The sequence below is a fragment of the Ptychodera flava genome (genome assembly GCF_041260155.1).
Source record: "Ptychodera flava strain L36383 chromosome 3 unlocalized genomic scaffold, AS_Pfla_20210202 Scaffold_25__1_contigs__length_14229661_pilon, whole genome shotgun sequence".
Classification (NCBI taxonomy): Eukaryota; Metazoa; Hemichordata; class Enteropneusta; family Ptychoderidae; genus Ptychodera; species Ptychodera flava.
In genome coordinates this window covers 9,328,316-9,345,433 of record NW_027248279.1, presented here as the reverse complement: position 1 = coordinate 9,345,433, position 17,118 = coordinate 9,328,316, and the positions used below count along the sequence as shown (strand labels likewise).

The 17,118-nt window shown below is 37.7% G+C and overlaps 1 protein-coding gene across 6 annotated transcripts in view; it reads right to left on the bottom strand.

The window, feature by feature from the left end:
- The window catches only part of LOC139125575 (nephrin-like), an 82,771-nt gene that overhangs the window by 20,914 nt on the left and 44,739 nt on the right, over positions 1-17,118 (bottom strand). For all 6 annotated transcript variants that reach the window (XM_070691671.1, XM_070691675.1, XM_070691676.1 and 3 more), the window contains exons 4-13: positions 15,174-15,458; positions 14,601-14,891; positions 13,295-13,564; positions 11,596-11,871; positions 8,348-8,632; positions 7,497-7,796; positions 6,575-6,862; positions 5,491-5,643; positions 4,613-4,628; positions 2,446-2,495 (exon numbers count right to left, since the gene is read on the bottom strand). In XM_070691671.1, coding sequence (XP_070547772.1) covers positions 2,446-2,495; positions 4,613-4,628; positions 5,491-5,643; positions 6,575-6,862; positions 7,497-7,796; positions 8,348-8,632; positions 11,596-11,871; positions 13,295-13,564; positions 14,601-14,891; positions 15,174-15,458 — 2,214 coding nt within the window. The remainder of the gene's footprint in view (positions 1-2,445; positions 2,496-4,612; positions 4,629-5,490; positions 5,644-6,574; positions 6,863-7,496; positions 7,797-8,347; positions 8,633-11,595; positions 11,872-13,294; positions 13,565-14,600; positions 14,892-15,173; positions 15,459-17,118) is intronic.

The window sequence follows — 17,118 nt, the reverse complement described above, 5'->3', positions numbered from 1 at the left end:
AACCAGCAAATTACAGATGCCACTGCTGCAGGGATCGAAAATGCCTTGATTGAATTTTTGACTAGGAAAGAAATCTGTGACGTGGCCGTAGACAAAATATATGGACCAGGAACAGATGGGGCGGCCGTTTTGAACGGGTACGGGTTGGGTGCAAAATTCAAAGCCAGAAATCCCAACCTTGTTCAAGTGCATTGTGTTGCACATCGATTGAATCTTGCTGCTTCTCAAGCAGGCAGAGATATTGAATATTGCAAAGAATATCATAATATAATCCATTCATTGTATAAATACTTTAATGACTCTAGTGTGAGATATGACAAACTTAGAGAAATTCAAACTCTGTTGAATTGGAAGGCAAAACACATTACTCAGCCTACATCTGTTCGCTGGTTGTCGGTTGAATCAGCTGTCAAGATGATTTTCATCAGTTTTGAGCCAATTGCCTTGGCACTTGCAAGTGACAAAAAAGGGGGAAAGGCTGATCGGCTGTTGAAATTTGTCTCCAATTCATTGTTTCTGCTATTCACCCGCCTTATTGAATTATGTCCTTACTGTGATTGGAATTTGAGCCTTTTACATTTCACAAAGATTCTACTAAGGGCACATTGAATACAATGACTAATGATTCACACACTGTCAGAGAAGTCTTTAATGATTTGGGTGATGTTCCTGGCAATGGTCAGAAAAACACATACAAAAACATTCAAATCACTTACAATCAGCCACTCAGACAGAGGTTCTGTACTGTGAGAGAAATTATATCAACAAACTGCTGCATAATTTAGATAGCAGATTTCAAAATGATGAGATGAATATTCTGGAATGTTTTGATGTGATTCTCAACCCACACAGATATCCTGAAAATGTGGCCAACCTACCTGACTATGGGGTCAACCAGCTCGATCAACTGTTGAATCATTATACAATACACCAGGTATTGATGCTAATAGAGCTAGGGCACACTTTCTGTTTTACAAACACTTCACAAGATCTCATAGGGACGCACTGAATTTTGATATGTATATCAAGCTGTTGCTGACTGATTTTACAGAGGAGTATCCTGATTTTGCCATTCTTGCTAAAATTGCTCTTGTCATACCAGTGTCCTCTGCCCCATGTGAGAGGGGCTTTTCAGTACAAATGCCATCAAACAGAGGGCACAAAATACGTAGACTCAATCCTCAAAGGCTTAATAGACTAATGTTCATCAAACTGGTTGGCCCCATCATAGATGATTTTGACTTCATGAACACTGCTAGGTTATTTGCTGAAGGAGCTGTTGGCAGAGTGTGAACTCAAACCTACTGGACTTGCTAGGTGAATGCCATTTCAGAGTATGAAATTACTTACCTTCTTGTCAATTTGACAAATTTGAATACTTGTTCAAATTTCACAACATTGTGAACTTGTCATTAAAGTTATGAGATCATTATAGTGTTCTTTGAATTGATCAATGAGGGCCCTGAGCAGTATGAACTAGAATTTTCATGTAAGAATTATTTTAAGAAATGTGCAACCATTTGCCGTGTGTTATAACACTAATTGAACACAGTGAAGACCATGGCATGGATAAACAATAAAATATTCTTTCGAAATAAATTGGGACCCCCATATTTTGATGTAGGACTCCCATTTTCTAACACCAGGGGTCCCAGGGGCTCTCAAAAGTAAAAGTGATGTAAAACCCTGGGCGTCATAAGGTGTCCCACCATACCATACATGAAGGGTGTAGCACTTGTGGTTACTGAGTTATGGACAAATATGTATATTTGAGGTCAAAGGTCACCGAGGTCACGTGACATTTTGTAAAAAAAATTGAATTGCTAAGTTATCATATAGGAAGGGTGCAGCACTTGTGGTTACTGAGTTATGGACAAATATGTATATTTGAGGTCAAGGGTGCCCGAGGTCACGTGACAGTTTGTCAAAATATCTGAGATATCTGCGTGAACAGATGGACTCACGGATGGACGAACGACGGACATGACCCAATCTATAAGCCCCCTGGACTTCATCCGTGGGATGAGAAACTAAATTTTTATTTGTCTTGGCCTTATACATGGGAGTCAATGGAGAACTGCCTTATACATGGGAGTCAATGGAGAACTGACTTATACATGGGAGTCTATGGAGAACTGACTTATACATGGGAGTCTATGGAGGTGTAAACTAAAAAGTCCTCAAACACGGCCAAATTTGATCGCATTGTGAAACAAATTGACGTGCATCTGTATGGGGTAGGGTACTATCCTTGTGCAGAGTTTGAAAAAAATTGACCGGGGCATGTCTGAGATATCTGCATGAACGGACGGACAGACATGACCCAATCTTTAAGTCCCCCCCCACCCCACTTCGTCCGTGGGGACTAAAAAGTCTGAGCTAATGCTGAAGGCTCTCACTTTCAAGACACATATACTAGCTGAATGTGATTAAAAACACACTAACCTTTGTCATTCTCCTTGGGTTCATTCAGCGGAACCTCTTCATCTAAACGTCTAAAATGAAAATGAAAAATAAAAATTCAATGTCACATGTCAGTGAAGATTAAATACACCAACGTCTCTATAAACTGCCAGGCTTTGACAATCAACCCGGACGAAATTTAGAAAAGTAAAGAAATAATACAGCAAAATTATCTTTATATGCTGAATGATCACTATGATCAGAACAAACAATATGATTCAAATATTGAAATTTGTATTTGCTTTGTCTGGTTACATTAATTGCAATACAGAAATAATACAATTTGTGGCAACACAAACACACTGATTCAAGGATGATATACAATGACATACAGGTAGATACATAGATACTGACATACAGGTAGATACATAGATACTGACATACAGGTAGATACATAGATACTGACATACAGGTAGATACATAGATACTGACATACAGGTAGATACATAGATACTGACATACAGGTAGATACATAGATACTGACATACAGGTAGATACATAGATACTGACATACAGGTAGATACATAGATACTGACATACAGGTAGATACATAGATACTGACATACAGGTAGATACATAGATACTGACATACAGGTAGACACATAGATACTGACATACAGGTAGACACATAGATACTGACATACAGGTAGATACATAGATACTGACATACAGGTAGATACATAGATACTGACATACAGGTAGATACATAGATACTGACATACAGGTAGATACATAGATACTGACATACAGGTAGATACATAGATACTGACATACAGGTAGATACATAGATACTGACATACAGGTAGATACATAGATACTGACATACAGGTAGATACATAGATACTGACATACAGGTAGATACATAGATACTGACATACAGGTAGACACATAGATACTGACATACAGGTAGATACATAGATACTGACATACAGGTAGATACATAGATACTGACATACAGGTAGATACATAGATACTGACATACAGGTAGATACATAGATACTGACATACAGGTAGATACATAGATACTGACATACAGGTAGATACATAGATACTGACAGGTAGATACATAGATACTGACATACAGGTAGATACATAGATACTGACATATAGGTAGATACATAGATACTGACAGGTAGATACATAGATACTGACATACAGGTAGATACATAGATACTGACATACAGGTAGATACATACTGACATACAGGTAGATACATACATACTGACATACAGGTAGATACATAGATACTGACATACAGGTAGATACATAGATACTGACATACAGGTAGATACATAGATACTGACATACAGGTAGATACATAGATACTGACATACAGGTAGATACATAGATACTGACATACAGGTAGATACATAGATACTGACATACAGGTAGATACATAGATACTGACATACAGGTAGATACATACATACTGACATACAGGTAGATACATACATACTGACATACAGGTACTGACATACAGGTAGATACATAGATACTGACATACAGGTAGATACATAGATACTGACACACAGGTAGATACATACATAGTGACATACAGGTAGATACATACATACTGACATACAGGTAGATACATAGATACTGACATACAGGTAGATACATAGATACTGACATACAGGTAGATACATAGATACTGACATACAGGTAGATACATAGATACTGACATACAGGTAGATACATAGATACTGACATACAGGTAGATATGCACTGGCATATACATGCACTGAGTGACATACCAACATACACAAGGAATGACACAAATAGATACCCATTGACGTGCACACATACACACACACACACACTCACACACGGGCAATACATAAGTACTATCATACAGGAACACCAGAAATAATTGATTAAACACAAATTGTTACAGACCAGAAGAGGCAGAGAGAGACGGGGTACAGACAGAGACAGATTGACAGATCAAGATGAGATACAGACAGAGAGACGGAGTACAGATTAGACAGATGGTCAGAGAGAAAAGAGACAATGATACAGATAGATAAACATAGTCATGGGTACAGATAGACAGATAGACAATCAGACAGAGAGTTAAGCCACTGACAGATAGACAATCAGACAGAGAGAGTTACGGCACTGACAGACAGACTCAAACTTTGTTACTTACTGTGGAGCCTGTTCACCTGTTAAAAGAAAAATAAAGAAAAATATATATTTTGAATTTTGAATCTTTCAGTGATGAAATTATGGTGTTATTCACACAACACAAATCTGTTGTAGAGTTTTGTCCATACCATCCTTTTAGATTTAAAACTCGTTTGTAAAACTTAAATCATAAAAGCTTTCACAACAGTCACTTATGGTTTTACCATGCATGGAAAATAGTACTGGAAGTTAATATGCTATGGCTCAATTAATGAACAAATTATACTAACAGTAACACAGGGACAACATTTTATGATTTTAAGTTTGCATACAATTAATTTTTTTACCAAAACATTTTGCTGTTGAGTGTTCACTAATAATGGAAAAATACAGACTGGGTTGACAAGTAACCATGAATTGGAGTGTATGGCCTTCCTTTTTAACCGTGAATTGGACTGTGTGGCCTTGCTTTGTAACCATGAATTGAACTGTGTGGCCTTGCTTTGTAACCATGAATTGAACTGTGTGGCATTGCTTTGTAAATACAAATTGGACTGCGTGGCCTTGCTTTAAAATCATGAATTGGACTGTTGCCTTGCTTTGTAACCATGAATTGGACTGTTGCCTTGCTTTGTAACCATGAATTGGACTGTTGCCTTGCTTTGTAACCATGAATTGGACTGTGTGGCCTTGCTTTGTAACCATGAATTGGACTGTGTGGCCTTGCTTTGTAACCAAGAATTGGACTGTGTGGCCTTGCTTTGTAAACATGGATTGGACTGTGTGGCCTTGCTTTGTAACCATGAATTGGACTGCTGTCTTGCTTTGTAACCATGAACTGGACTGCTACCTTGCTTTGTAAGCATAAATTGGACCATGTGGCCTTGCTTTGTAACCTACCTTTCTGCGTGTTGTAACTGCTGCTTCTCTTTCTTCTGACCAAAACCAGGATAACAATACCCAAGATGATAATTAACAAGAGGATGACCACGACAACAGCTATGACCACAGTACTAGAACTGCTCCCACCTCTCTTGCCTGCACTTGGTGGCACTGCATGTATCCAGCAAATAGGAAATAAAATGAATTTGTTTGTCATACAGCATCAAATAAACTTCATTTAGGTAACATGGTGACAAAAACTATCTGACTTTGTGTCATTTTTCAAACAAACTTGACCTGATCATGGTGATGAACTTGGCAGGATAAGGGTTGAAACATATGACACCAAATTTTAATTTTGCTCAGAATACAACTATTGCGTCCATTACAGATCAGCTTGGTCGGTTGAAAACGACTGAAATGACCCATATGCATAGGGTAGTGACAACAACTTTTCACTCCGCGTGTGTAAACATAACATGGCCAAAACAGACTGGCTGTGAATTTCAGTATGACATCTTGGTACAGTCATGTTCCTAATACTTAAGTGGCAATTTTGGCAATATTTCTCCACCATAGTACACTATCATGGGATGATCTCGTACACATGGGAAAGCGTAATTTGTGGATGGCCAGACAGCTTTTTCTTTGCAGTTTGAATAGTTTTGTGTTTTATTGTAATTGATACATTGTGATTAAATAACTATGAAAATGAATTTTCATTGGCCATCATTTCCCGAGCCTGCCATCCAAGTACATCACTTCAGATAATGCTATTTTTGAAAGTTTGTCCCAACAAATTCGACTGCACTGTCGCCTTTTAATTTGCATAACAAAATCATAGTCTGTCCTTTCTTTGTCTAGCTTGGTTGACTGTATGAGCGTCGGTCATCTCACAGCAATCAACATCATGTCGCCCACTAAGTACTTTCATGTCCTAGGCTTTGGTAGTCCATGCCGGCTACCATTTCATGGGTTTTGGTAGCCCCAGAGAAAAGTTGGTAGTCTGTGGACGCGGGACTACCGCTAATTTCGAGCCCTGCCAATGATAACCTTTTGACACTAATTTCAGCAAATCACAGATTCACACCAAACCACACACCTGCTGTTTTAACTTCTTGCGTTGACGGTTCAGACTCTCCCTTGGTGTTCTTGGCAACAACAGATATCAGATAATCCACGTTAGGATCAAGACCAGTAAAAGTATGTGTAAAGACATCCCTTCCATCATCTTCAATTGTATCAGAAAGCCTCTCTGATGTCAATTTCTCATTTTCCAGTTTCACAATGAAAGTCTGCTTCTCTCCGCCATTGAATCCAGCTTTCCATGTCACTGTCAGGGAATGATGGGTTTCTTTGACATTCACATCAACTGGTGGTCCCGGAGCAGCTGCAAAATTCATCAAGAAATATTGAGAATTGAAATGGTTGCTGGGTAGGTGAAGACAATGGAATTATGGGGTCGTATTTGAACACAATGCGAGCAAATGGAAATGCTGGATGAATATGACTAAACTGTCATTGGTTCATTGATCAAAGGATTTGATAGACTGATCCATGGATATGATTGACTGATTTATGGATTTGATTGATTGGTCCACGGATTTGACTGACTGATTCATGGATTTTGATTAATCCATGGATTTGATTGACTGATTCATGGATTTGATTGACTGATTCATGGATTTGATTGACTGGTTCATGGATTTGATTGACTGGTTCATGGATTTTGATTAATCCATGGATTTGATTGACTGATTCATGGATTTGATTGACTGATCCATGGATTTGATTGACTGGTTCATGGATTTGGTATACCCTTTCACAAAGGACTATGCTTGCACAAATGTATAAGCAAACTGCATGGTGGGTTTTGTGCTGAGATTATCAGGAAATGCTATGCAAATGGTTGATATCAAATTTCAAAATATAATATTACAATACCAGTCATTTGTTTTTTCAACAGACTGCTTCATCTGCCATGGTAAAAACCCATTGTCAAAAAGTATTTTGCAAATACTTACTGATTGGTGACAGTTCAACTTTGACATTATCCATTCCAATGCCATTGTCAGCGTTGCACTCATAGGAAGCATAGTCTGCCTCAACGACATCACTGATGGTCAAAGTGTAGACGAAAACGCCATCTTCATATTTCTCCTCAATTGTGTACTTGTTCTCTTTGTTCTTAATCTCACCTCCCGTTGCATTTAGCCATTTGAACGTTGGATCAGGTTCAGCCGTTGCTTTGCATATCAGCTTAGCCTCGCTTCCAATCTCTGCAGCAACCATGTTATCATCCTTATCCATGATATCAGGTGCATCTGAAGGAGACAAGGAAATTACACCCAAATAAATTAACTGAAGATACATTCGGGTTAACCAAGTACACTGCCAAATATACTGTCAATACTTTATCAGCAAAGGAATATCCAAAACTATCTCCTTCATTGTTTAAGTCTTAGAGTAAGACACAGCTCAAACTTTCTGTCAGGAAATATTAAATCTTTTGAAATCAAAAATATAAATCAGGAGTCTTCATACAAATTTTGCATAACAGAAAAAAGCTATGACCCGCATTTCAAACAACTGAAATTCAAAATGGCCACAATCAATGTGTTAACTCTATGTGCAAATATCAAATTTTCAATATTCACAAAAATAAGCCGGTGAAAACTTAAGTTACTTCACCAGCTTCAAAATGAGCCCCCTACAAGTGCTAGCTTAGAAAAGCATTGTATAACTTTGAATGTCTGCATATCTGTCCCCTTACACATTTCCTACCTTAGGTAAACTTTCCGTGCATTTTCACTGAGGGTGATATCACATTTGCAAACATAATCTGTTGAGGTAAAACTAGAAGAGATTTACTTACAGTTAACTGAAACAACAATGGATGCTGAGCTTTTTCCCATAGTGCCATCATAGAAGGTGTTTGTGGCTGTACAGGTGTAATTTCCAGCATGTTCCCGAGACGCCACTCCACGATCCAACATCATCGATGTCTCTGTGAGAACAGTCATCTCACCAGCTTTGTTCACAAACTCCCACTTATACGAATTTGGTTTGGGTTCACTTTCAACAGAGCAGTTCAATACAATATTCTTATCACCTTCGCCGACAGGGACTGTGGGTCCATTGAGGGTTGCACTTGCCATAACTGTAAAAAAAAAACCCACAATATCAATTGATACAATGTTTCTCAGAAGTTTACGCTCTACATAAAATACAACAAACATTTAACATTACAGAAACAAATTCATTAAATCAAGTTTTACGCCAAGCCGTTTTCTAAAGACTTCACTACCAACATCAAATAAGGTCAATAATAACACTTCATATATGAAATTTCACAATACACATGGGATAAATTGACACCATAGAACCACTTCACAACTCTTACAAAAGACTAAAAAATTCTACATTTGTTTCTCAAACTCAGTGTCTTTAAAGTTAACAAGGTTTATATTTCATTGTGGTTGGCTTTTTGAGCTCACATGATAAAACTGGTGATATGAAAATGAGAAACACAGGAATGTTTACATGATAAGTTGCAGTTATGATTCTGACACTATCTGATTGAACGATTCTACAGATGTTCACCTTCTCTGCCAAAAGGGTGGGGAAAAATAGTGGCAGCCAGTGTGCGAAATTAAGAGAAAATAGCTTCAGGTCATAAGGGCCTGCACCAAGCCAAAGCTTCAGGTCCTTACAGAAAACCGCCGGTCCTCAATAAATGCAGTTGTTAACGACCGTTAAAGTCAACTTCTCCATCAATACTATGCTTTTGAATGTTGTAATCCTTAATTTTTCATGTCCTTTTATCAATAGAGTCAGTAAGTATTCAATCAAAAGGACTATTGTTCACATAGATTGCAGAATAGTGTAAGTGAATGATCATGAATCATTCAGTTCATGATGTGGAATCTGAAAAAATCACAGCCCTCATCTTCTCATTGTCATGCGCACACATTTATCAATTTTTTCCACCACGGGGGGGGGGGAACTATGGGACTAACAGGAGAATTTGACATATTTTTCTAGCCATGTCAAATCCCCGGCCACTCTCAGACTATAAAATGATGTCAAACACCCAGGGGCCGGGGAATACAGGCTCATACACTGGCTACATGTGACTGATGAAAGCGAGAAAATTTGTCTTTCATGACTTTCTGTGGGGAATGGTGTTCTCTACATTGCTGTGTACAAATGTACAATACATCAGCGCATATGATATTGTGATTTGAAAATGGTTGGCGAGCTGAAAATTCACTTCTGAAATTAGCCAACGCGACTGGTAGAAGAGTGAGTGAATAACTTAGTCCCTTGAAAACAGTCATAAAAGTATAAATAATGATATGCAAACATTGATCACTATGTCTTTTTTATTGTAATGTAAAACAGAAGGGAGAAAATACCTGTATGTATTTTGATATGACGTATGGATTACTTTCAATTTTTTTCAAAAAATAAATATGCTTAAATGTGGCCTCTGTTGCATTCATGAAGAAACAGATGAAGTCATACTTTTAATTAGAAGGACAAGTATCGTAACTTTTTCTCGATTATAGAAATTGCAGACAACATGAATGGCAAACGTCGCCACTCACGGAAATGAATGCATATTTTCTGATCGAAAAGTTTTGCCTGAGCGATTGCTAGGTCTCATCACCCTTTGAAAGCTTAAATTTGTTAAAATGACTCTTAAAAGTTTGACAGACACTCGATACTGCTGAAAACCATCGACACGATCAGTTAATGATACCGTAAAATCTTAAAAGACGTATTTTTTGCGACATTTAGGCCTACAGCCCAGGATGACGGTGAGTTTTGCATGCCTGTCGTAAAACCGTACATATCGAAACAATCTGAAGCCCTATACTCTCGGCCTCAGAGAGTATACACGACGGATCGTGCAACACGACAAAACTGTTATGTTAAGGCCGCTCTGTTTTATAAAATGTACACTTATTATCACGTCGATATATCGTGGTAACAGTCGGCCTTGTGAACTTTGGTTGAAGACCAACGAGCAAGCAAGATGTTCTAGCGGTCCACAAACAAACGCAGCGAAACGTGAACTTCACTGTCGACTGCAGGTAGCACAATTGGGCTGTCGTGTAACATCTAGTCCTTGTATCGGGCGTAGTTCAAAACCACAGAGGTAAAAAAATACCTCCATGTTCAAAACCAAAATTCAACAGCACTGTTCGTAGTAGATTTTTGTCTTAAACTCTTCTATGAACCGTTTATGTTTTGAACGCTTCAATGGAAAATCAAAGCAAAGAAAACGGAGTCAGTTTGATAAAATAATGAGCTGTATTAGTACATTTGTGTAATTGTAAATTCCGAACACTTAAAGTGTGAAATTAGTGAAGTGATACTGGGTGTTGTTATCATATGACACATATATGCTAACATTACCAGGGTTACACTCACTAGTCGAGTATTATTATAATATTATATCGCATTATTGCACCAGAAGCAATCAATTCCATTGCTAGAATCTGCATGCACGGACGTAATTCATACTGATCTGAATGTAATCAGCTGCACCGTGCTCTGCGCGTCGATCGGAGGGATTAGACTTCGTAAATGTAAAAAGTCGCAAGACAAAAAATTACCATGTTGCGACATTGTCACACCCCCCCACCGGTCTGGCGTACCATAGAGATCGAATTCCCCACTACCAGGACTCGAAGTGCGATCAATATCCCCTGTTGCCCCGCACTCCCACGGTGGAAAACATTGATAGGTGCATAAACATTCAAGTCTGAATCACATGATTCAGTGAGAGTCAGTCATCATCTGCATCTGTAGCAGGTCTTGACAGTGAAATTTTCATCATTTAGGCTATTTCAAATTTCAGTCGGTCATAAGGACTGACATGTTGCTAAAAACTTGCGACCCGACGAGAAATCTGTCGGTCTCGGACCGTCGGACCGACGTTAATTTCGCACACTGGTGGCAGCATGAAGATAATTTAGGAAATTCTGGAGATGGTGCAAAGCCAGTCTTCCTATGAGTCGCCACCATCAACATACGCGACATACACTAGTGTCTGTCAATATCTTGAAATAGTTTGCCTGGCTAATATACAGAAAGCAGCATCCAATCACTTACATTGTACAACAACTTGAGAGATACCATTGTCTTCATCATTAGTTGCAACTTCTCCATCATAAAATGTGTTGCTGGCCTCACATCTGTACTCGCCAGCATCATCTAAAGTGACGTCAGTCAGGGTCAGTGTTTCAGTTTCTGACAGTGCGTCTGTTCCAGGCAGTTTGATCCACTTGACTGTAGAGGGCGCTGGATCTGCTTCAACGTTACAGACCACATCTCTTGATTCACCTTCCTTCAGTGCAACAACAGCTGGTGTTTTAGCATCAGGTTTGTCTGTGGAGTAAAAAACGTTTTGAACTTTAAAAACTTTGTATGTGTGGCTGCAAGACTTGTACCTTCTGAAACTCACATTTTTTACAGGTTTCGCTTTTTCCTACCTAATTTGCATATTTTCAACTCTTAACATCTTCATTTGAACAATTCACATGTCCAACAAATAACACATCTGCATGCCAAATACTACAATTGTCGGCACTGTAATTCTACAGTTTTTGATGTGTATGGACACACACACACACACACACACAGACACTCAAACCTATAAGAATAGCTTATATTGGCACACATATATATTGCCATATGGGAACTAATGATATCATTTGTATAGGATAATGACAACAAGACTGTAGTGGCTCTGATTGCGGCAAGTATCTGATAGCTTATTGTGAAATATCAATAACACAACTGTGATACCGGTAACTACACAACGTTTTATCAGCTTTAACTTTTGTAATATTGTTCATCACTACTGTTCTCTCTGTCAAATACAGTCATATGTTCAACATCAGAAATTGCATCAGGATGGGCAGCGCCCTTGGAAGATAATATCTGATTGGTCGATTGTCACTATTCACAGCAACCTAGGGAGCCTATTTATACTATTCAAGTGTAACGGTAAGATACAGCCAACCAATTGGATAACAGCTTCTGAAATGCTGCATATTAGCCTAGAAATTTTGTCAGCCTGCATGCGTGTAATATTCAACCATTGTCCTGCCAAGTTCATATTTCATTGTCAGCTCAAGTTGGTTAAAACTAGTGAAGCATATGTTACATGTGTTGCATTTTAACAAACAATCAGACATTTGAAAGCCCTGAACACGAAAGGCTCTGAAATCTTGATGTTTAAAGATTAATGCCGCTACAACAGTCAAAGCCAAGTGGGTTAAAAAGATGTGTGGTTTTCCCTCAAACCACTTTTAGCTGTCTGGCAGGAAATGTGTTGAAGACCGTTTTTTTTACTAGGGTAAACATTCTTGATGAAGACTGAATTTTACTCCTAACTAGAATTCATTTGTCAACAGTAAGATTGCATATGTTACACAATGAGTAGTTTATTGGAAGAGCTGCTAATTTGTATTTTAACATGCTATTTGTATTTTAACATGCTACTAGTATTTCAACATGCTACTTTGTATTTCAACATGCTACTTTGTATTTTAACATGCTACTTTGACATGCTACTTTGTATTTTAACATGCTACTTTGTATTTTAACATGCTACTTTGTATTTTTACATGCTACTTTGTATTTCAACATGCTACTTTGTATTTTTACATGCTACTTTGTATTTTAACATGCTCCAGTACAGAGAAGAAAATTTTCTTGTTTTCTGATAATGAAATTATTAGAAGTTACAGCCAAAATACTTCCAAAATAATGGCACTGGCTTAATAACCTTTCCTTTTTCACTTACATTGCACCACAAATTCAGTGTTGGATTCTGCTTTGTCTTCAGAGCCATCATAGAAGACACTTTTTGCCTCACAAGTAAACCTTCCGTGGTCTTCCCTGGTGATCGCGTCAATCGTCAAGACTTCTCCCGTCTGGAAAACATCATTATGCCTTTTCCAGGTGAACTCTGAGACCGGTGGATTGGCTTCAGTGACTTTCTCACTGCAGTTGATAGACACAGCATCACCGACTTTGAATGTGTAGTTTTGAGGCAATGAAAGAACAGGCGGATCTGTGTGTAACGGAATAAAATTTGGAAAAATCATCAGTTTCTAATTTTTTCATGTCAGGTGATAAACAAAGGACTTAAAATACAATATGGCGTGATAAAAAAAATTAAAATACATCTTTAGCATAACTGGCTGCAAATGGCCTTGGCTCTTGCTACACATGTAAATGGCCCTGCCTCTTGCTATGGGTGTAAATGGCTCTGCCTATTGCTATGTGTGTACACCACATCAATTACAAATCAAACATCACAGATTTACAACACTGCAATGTTAATTTTGTTAATGAACTTATGCAGCAGCTGGTGATATTTCATATTCTGCGCAAGTCAATTATCAGCATCATTCTATAAAATTATATAAGGTGACTTGGGTCATAAGGAATCAATGATGTATTTACTTTGAATCATTCTACTTGACAATAGTGACACAGCAGTGTTCAGGAAAAAATAAGATTCTGTGATTGCTCAGTTTATTACATACACAAATGAAAGTTCAAATATCACTGCATTCAATTCTGTTGTCACTCAGAAATTATTTTCAAAGGTCAAATCAGTTCAATTATACAAAATCAATCAATCATCTGTTTCAGACTATTGTATTCAGTGTGGTGTTCAAGCCACTTAGATTATGTCAAACATCCGTCTTCTAATGTTGCATCTCTGACAACATTACAAATTTAACTTCAAAAGAACAAACAACAGGATGCATAGTTTTTGATGTTTAAAAAATAACCAATCTGTATGTTCAGGCCGTTGACTGCCTTTGAAGAGGTGAATTATCATAAGCACGTCCATAAATATTCAGAATTCTTTCTACTCAATTCAACCTAGATTCAATTTTGTAACCGCTTGACACAGAGATGGTTGTAAAATGGAATTTCTCGACACTAATCAGCTAGACTTTACTTGGCACATCTCCAGAACAAAACCTAGCCTAATCTCTGTTATGAACACAATTTTAAAACAAATGTAAATCGTAAAGTGTGGGCCAACTTATTCTTCTGGCTTTGCCATCACAAGACAAGATTAAAACTCTTACATTGTACTTCCAGCGTCACAGTTTCTTCTGATTTTCCAGTACTTCCATCAAAGAACACATTCTCAGCAGAACAGACATAGTCACCAGCCTGACTTCTCAGCACTGCAGGCATGTTTAGTGAGGAGCTGTCACCAACATCAGCGCCCTCTACAGTTGTACTCCAGGTGGGACCACTGCCCTCTATAGGTGGCTTGGCACGTACAACCATGCAGTCGGCAGAGAAACTCTTTCCCTCAAGCACTTTGCCGTCTTTGTTCTCGGGGTTGATATCAACTTTTATAACTGGTTTGTCTGTGATCAGAATGAAGAAGGTAAATTGTGTAATTGACACAAGCATGCTTTGTGAAAATAATGTGAAAACAAAATAACCACCCAGAACTTTCACAGTCTTTGTTGGATGAAAGACTACAGCCCTTAAATGATTACAAATATTGTGGAAATAGAAGTCGAAATATCTGTCCCACCAGGAAATTCTACCTCCATTCATCTGAGAATTCCTTGCAACAAATCGATATCGTCTGAATCTATGGCATCAAAGCAGGACCAATTAACATAAGCTACTTGATTACTTACACTGGACATCAAATGAGATAGTGTTTTCACATGATATCGGTTCTGCAAGCGTCTCGTGACGAAGTTCACAATCGTAGACAAGGTTAGAATCTGCATCAGCAAAGGTTGGTTCCCATACAAGTGGTGAATCCCCCGTCGACTCAGAATCTACGCCATCTCTGATCCAGGTCAGAGAACCAGGTGGAGCTCCGTCAGAAAGACAATTTAGTTTCTTGGTGTTGCCTTCAATAACTTGATAAAGACCTTCATTCTGAGTGCCATCTTCTACCGAACAGTCAAGGTCATCTGCAGACAAAGAAATAACAAATTCAGTTCCTGTTGAATTGACCTCACCAAATTTTGCATACTACAAAGTTCCTTTGAATCAACTGAAATGTAGCTGTATTTTACTCAAGGAAGCTAATAATTGTCAGTTGGTCTACGATTGGTCCAAATCAATGTTTAGATTTTACTGTTGTCTTGAAGGATAAACCAGATCATATTTTATGAGGTGCTAATCTTCAATTAGCAATTTCACTGTTGACAACCCAAAGAGGCATGTTAAACTTTGGGATTAATTCCCAGACACCACTTCTGATGTGTAAAATGCTGCTGACAAACGGCCCTTCAACTTTGTGAAAAAAATTGTGAATAAAACAGTGTTTACAACAAATTCTGATTTCATGAAAAGTTCATACTAAAATAATGAAAGTGAGAGTGTAAGAACAATACAGTCTACACATGTACAGGCTGTGTTGACAAACTGAATACTGTGTATCTCAACATAGTTTGGGCAATAGTACAAGAAAGTGTAGTTGACATTAAAAACAAAAATAGTGAAAAATCATCAAAAAGTTACTGCTTCTGGTCCTTTTATCATTCTAAATAAACAACAGTGAAATGAGTTCCATTTACAATTATTTCAAGAAAATACAAATAAATATTGAGTTGACAAACAAATGCATTGTTGTAGACATCTAGGCGTTATTTGTTTTCTTCCTGTAATTTATGTCATTATTATTTTTGGACAAATTTTATTAATACAAGCAGAGCTGCATAGAATTCTATTTCTGTGTTTTCAATGTTCATTATTCTCACATTTCTATTTTAGTTTTTTCCGCTAATCCATTGCATACATTCAGCATCCTTGTAGGGGACTGACTTAGTGTACACATATTTGCACCTGTTTCAGTCACCAAATTCTCTTTAGACTAATCTTGATATGTACAATGAAATAAAAATAAATACGATGGAGTGAGTCACAAACATTTTACGATAAAATGTCGTCCATCTTTGTAGAGTAGCATGGATAGGATGTACCTTGGGAGTTTTAGATAAAAGAATTAATTGATTGACAGATTGACCCATATCTAGCTGTCACTAAGAATTTTACTTTCAATAGATTACTTGGCTTTGCTCTTATGGTGAACTAATATTCCATGAATTATCTCGGGGAAAAAAATTCTGAAAATGTGATAAAAAGGACAATAAAATGCAGGCCTCTTGGCAAGGTAGTTTGTCACAGAATGCTTTCATTGGATGACCTAAATACAAGCTGTCCAGGTTTGACACAGGCATAGACAAGTCCGTTTACAGATGATGTGGATGATAATGCCATCTAACAGCACCCAGTGCAATACAAATTCTGCGTAAACAAAGCAATAAATCTGCTCTTTAAGTCTCTGGGCTTGCTAACATCAGTGAGTGAGACAGCATTGTGGATTTTGCACACAGTATTATAAGCAAGTCTTATGTGCCGTACATCAGGAAAGTGATACAAAACACTTTCAACCATCAGTTTTAGATATTTTCATTTTGTGAAATTCCAAGAAAACAAAAATGTGGATGCGGTTAGTACTGTGGAAATTCAGCTAGGTCTTTCCTGTTACTATGACAACAGAATAAATATCTTGCAGACAGAGCAATGCTCATTAAATAGTTGTTTTGACTACTTCCAATTTACAAG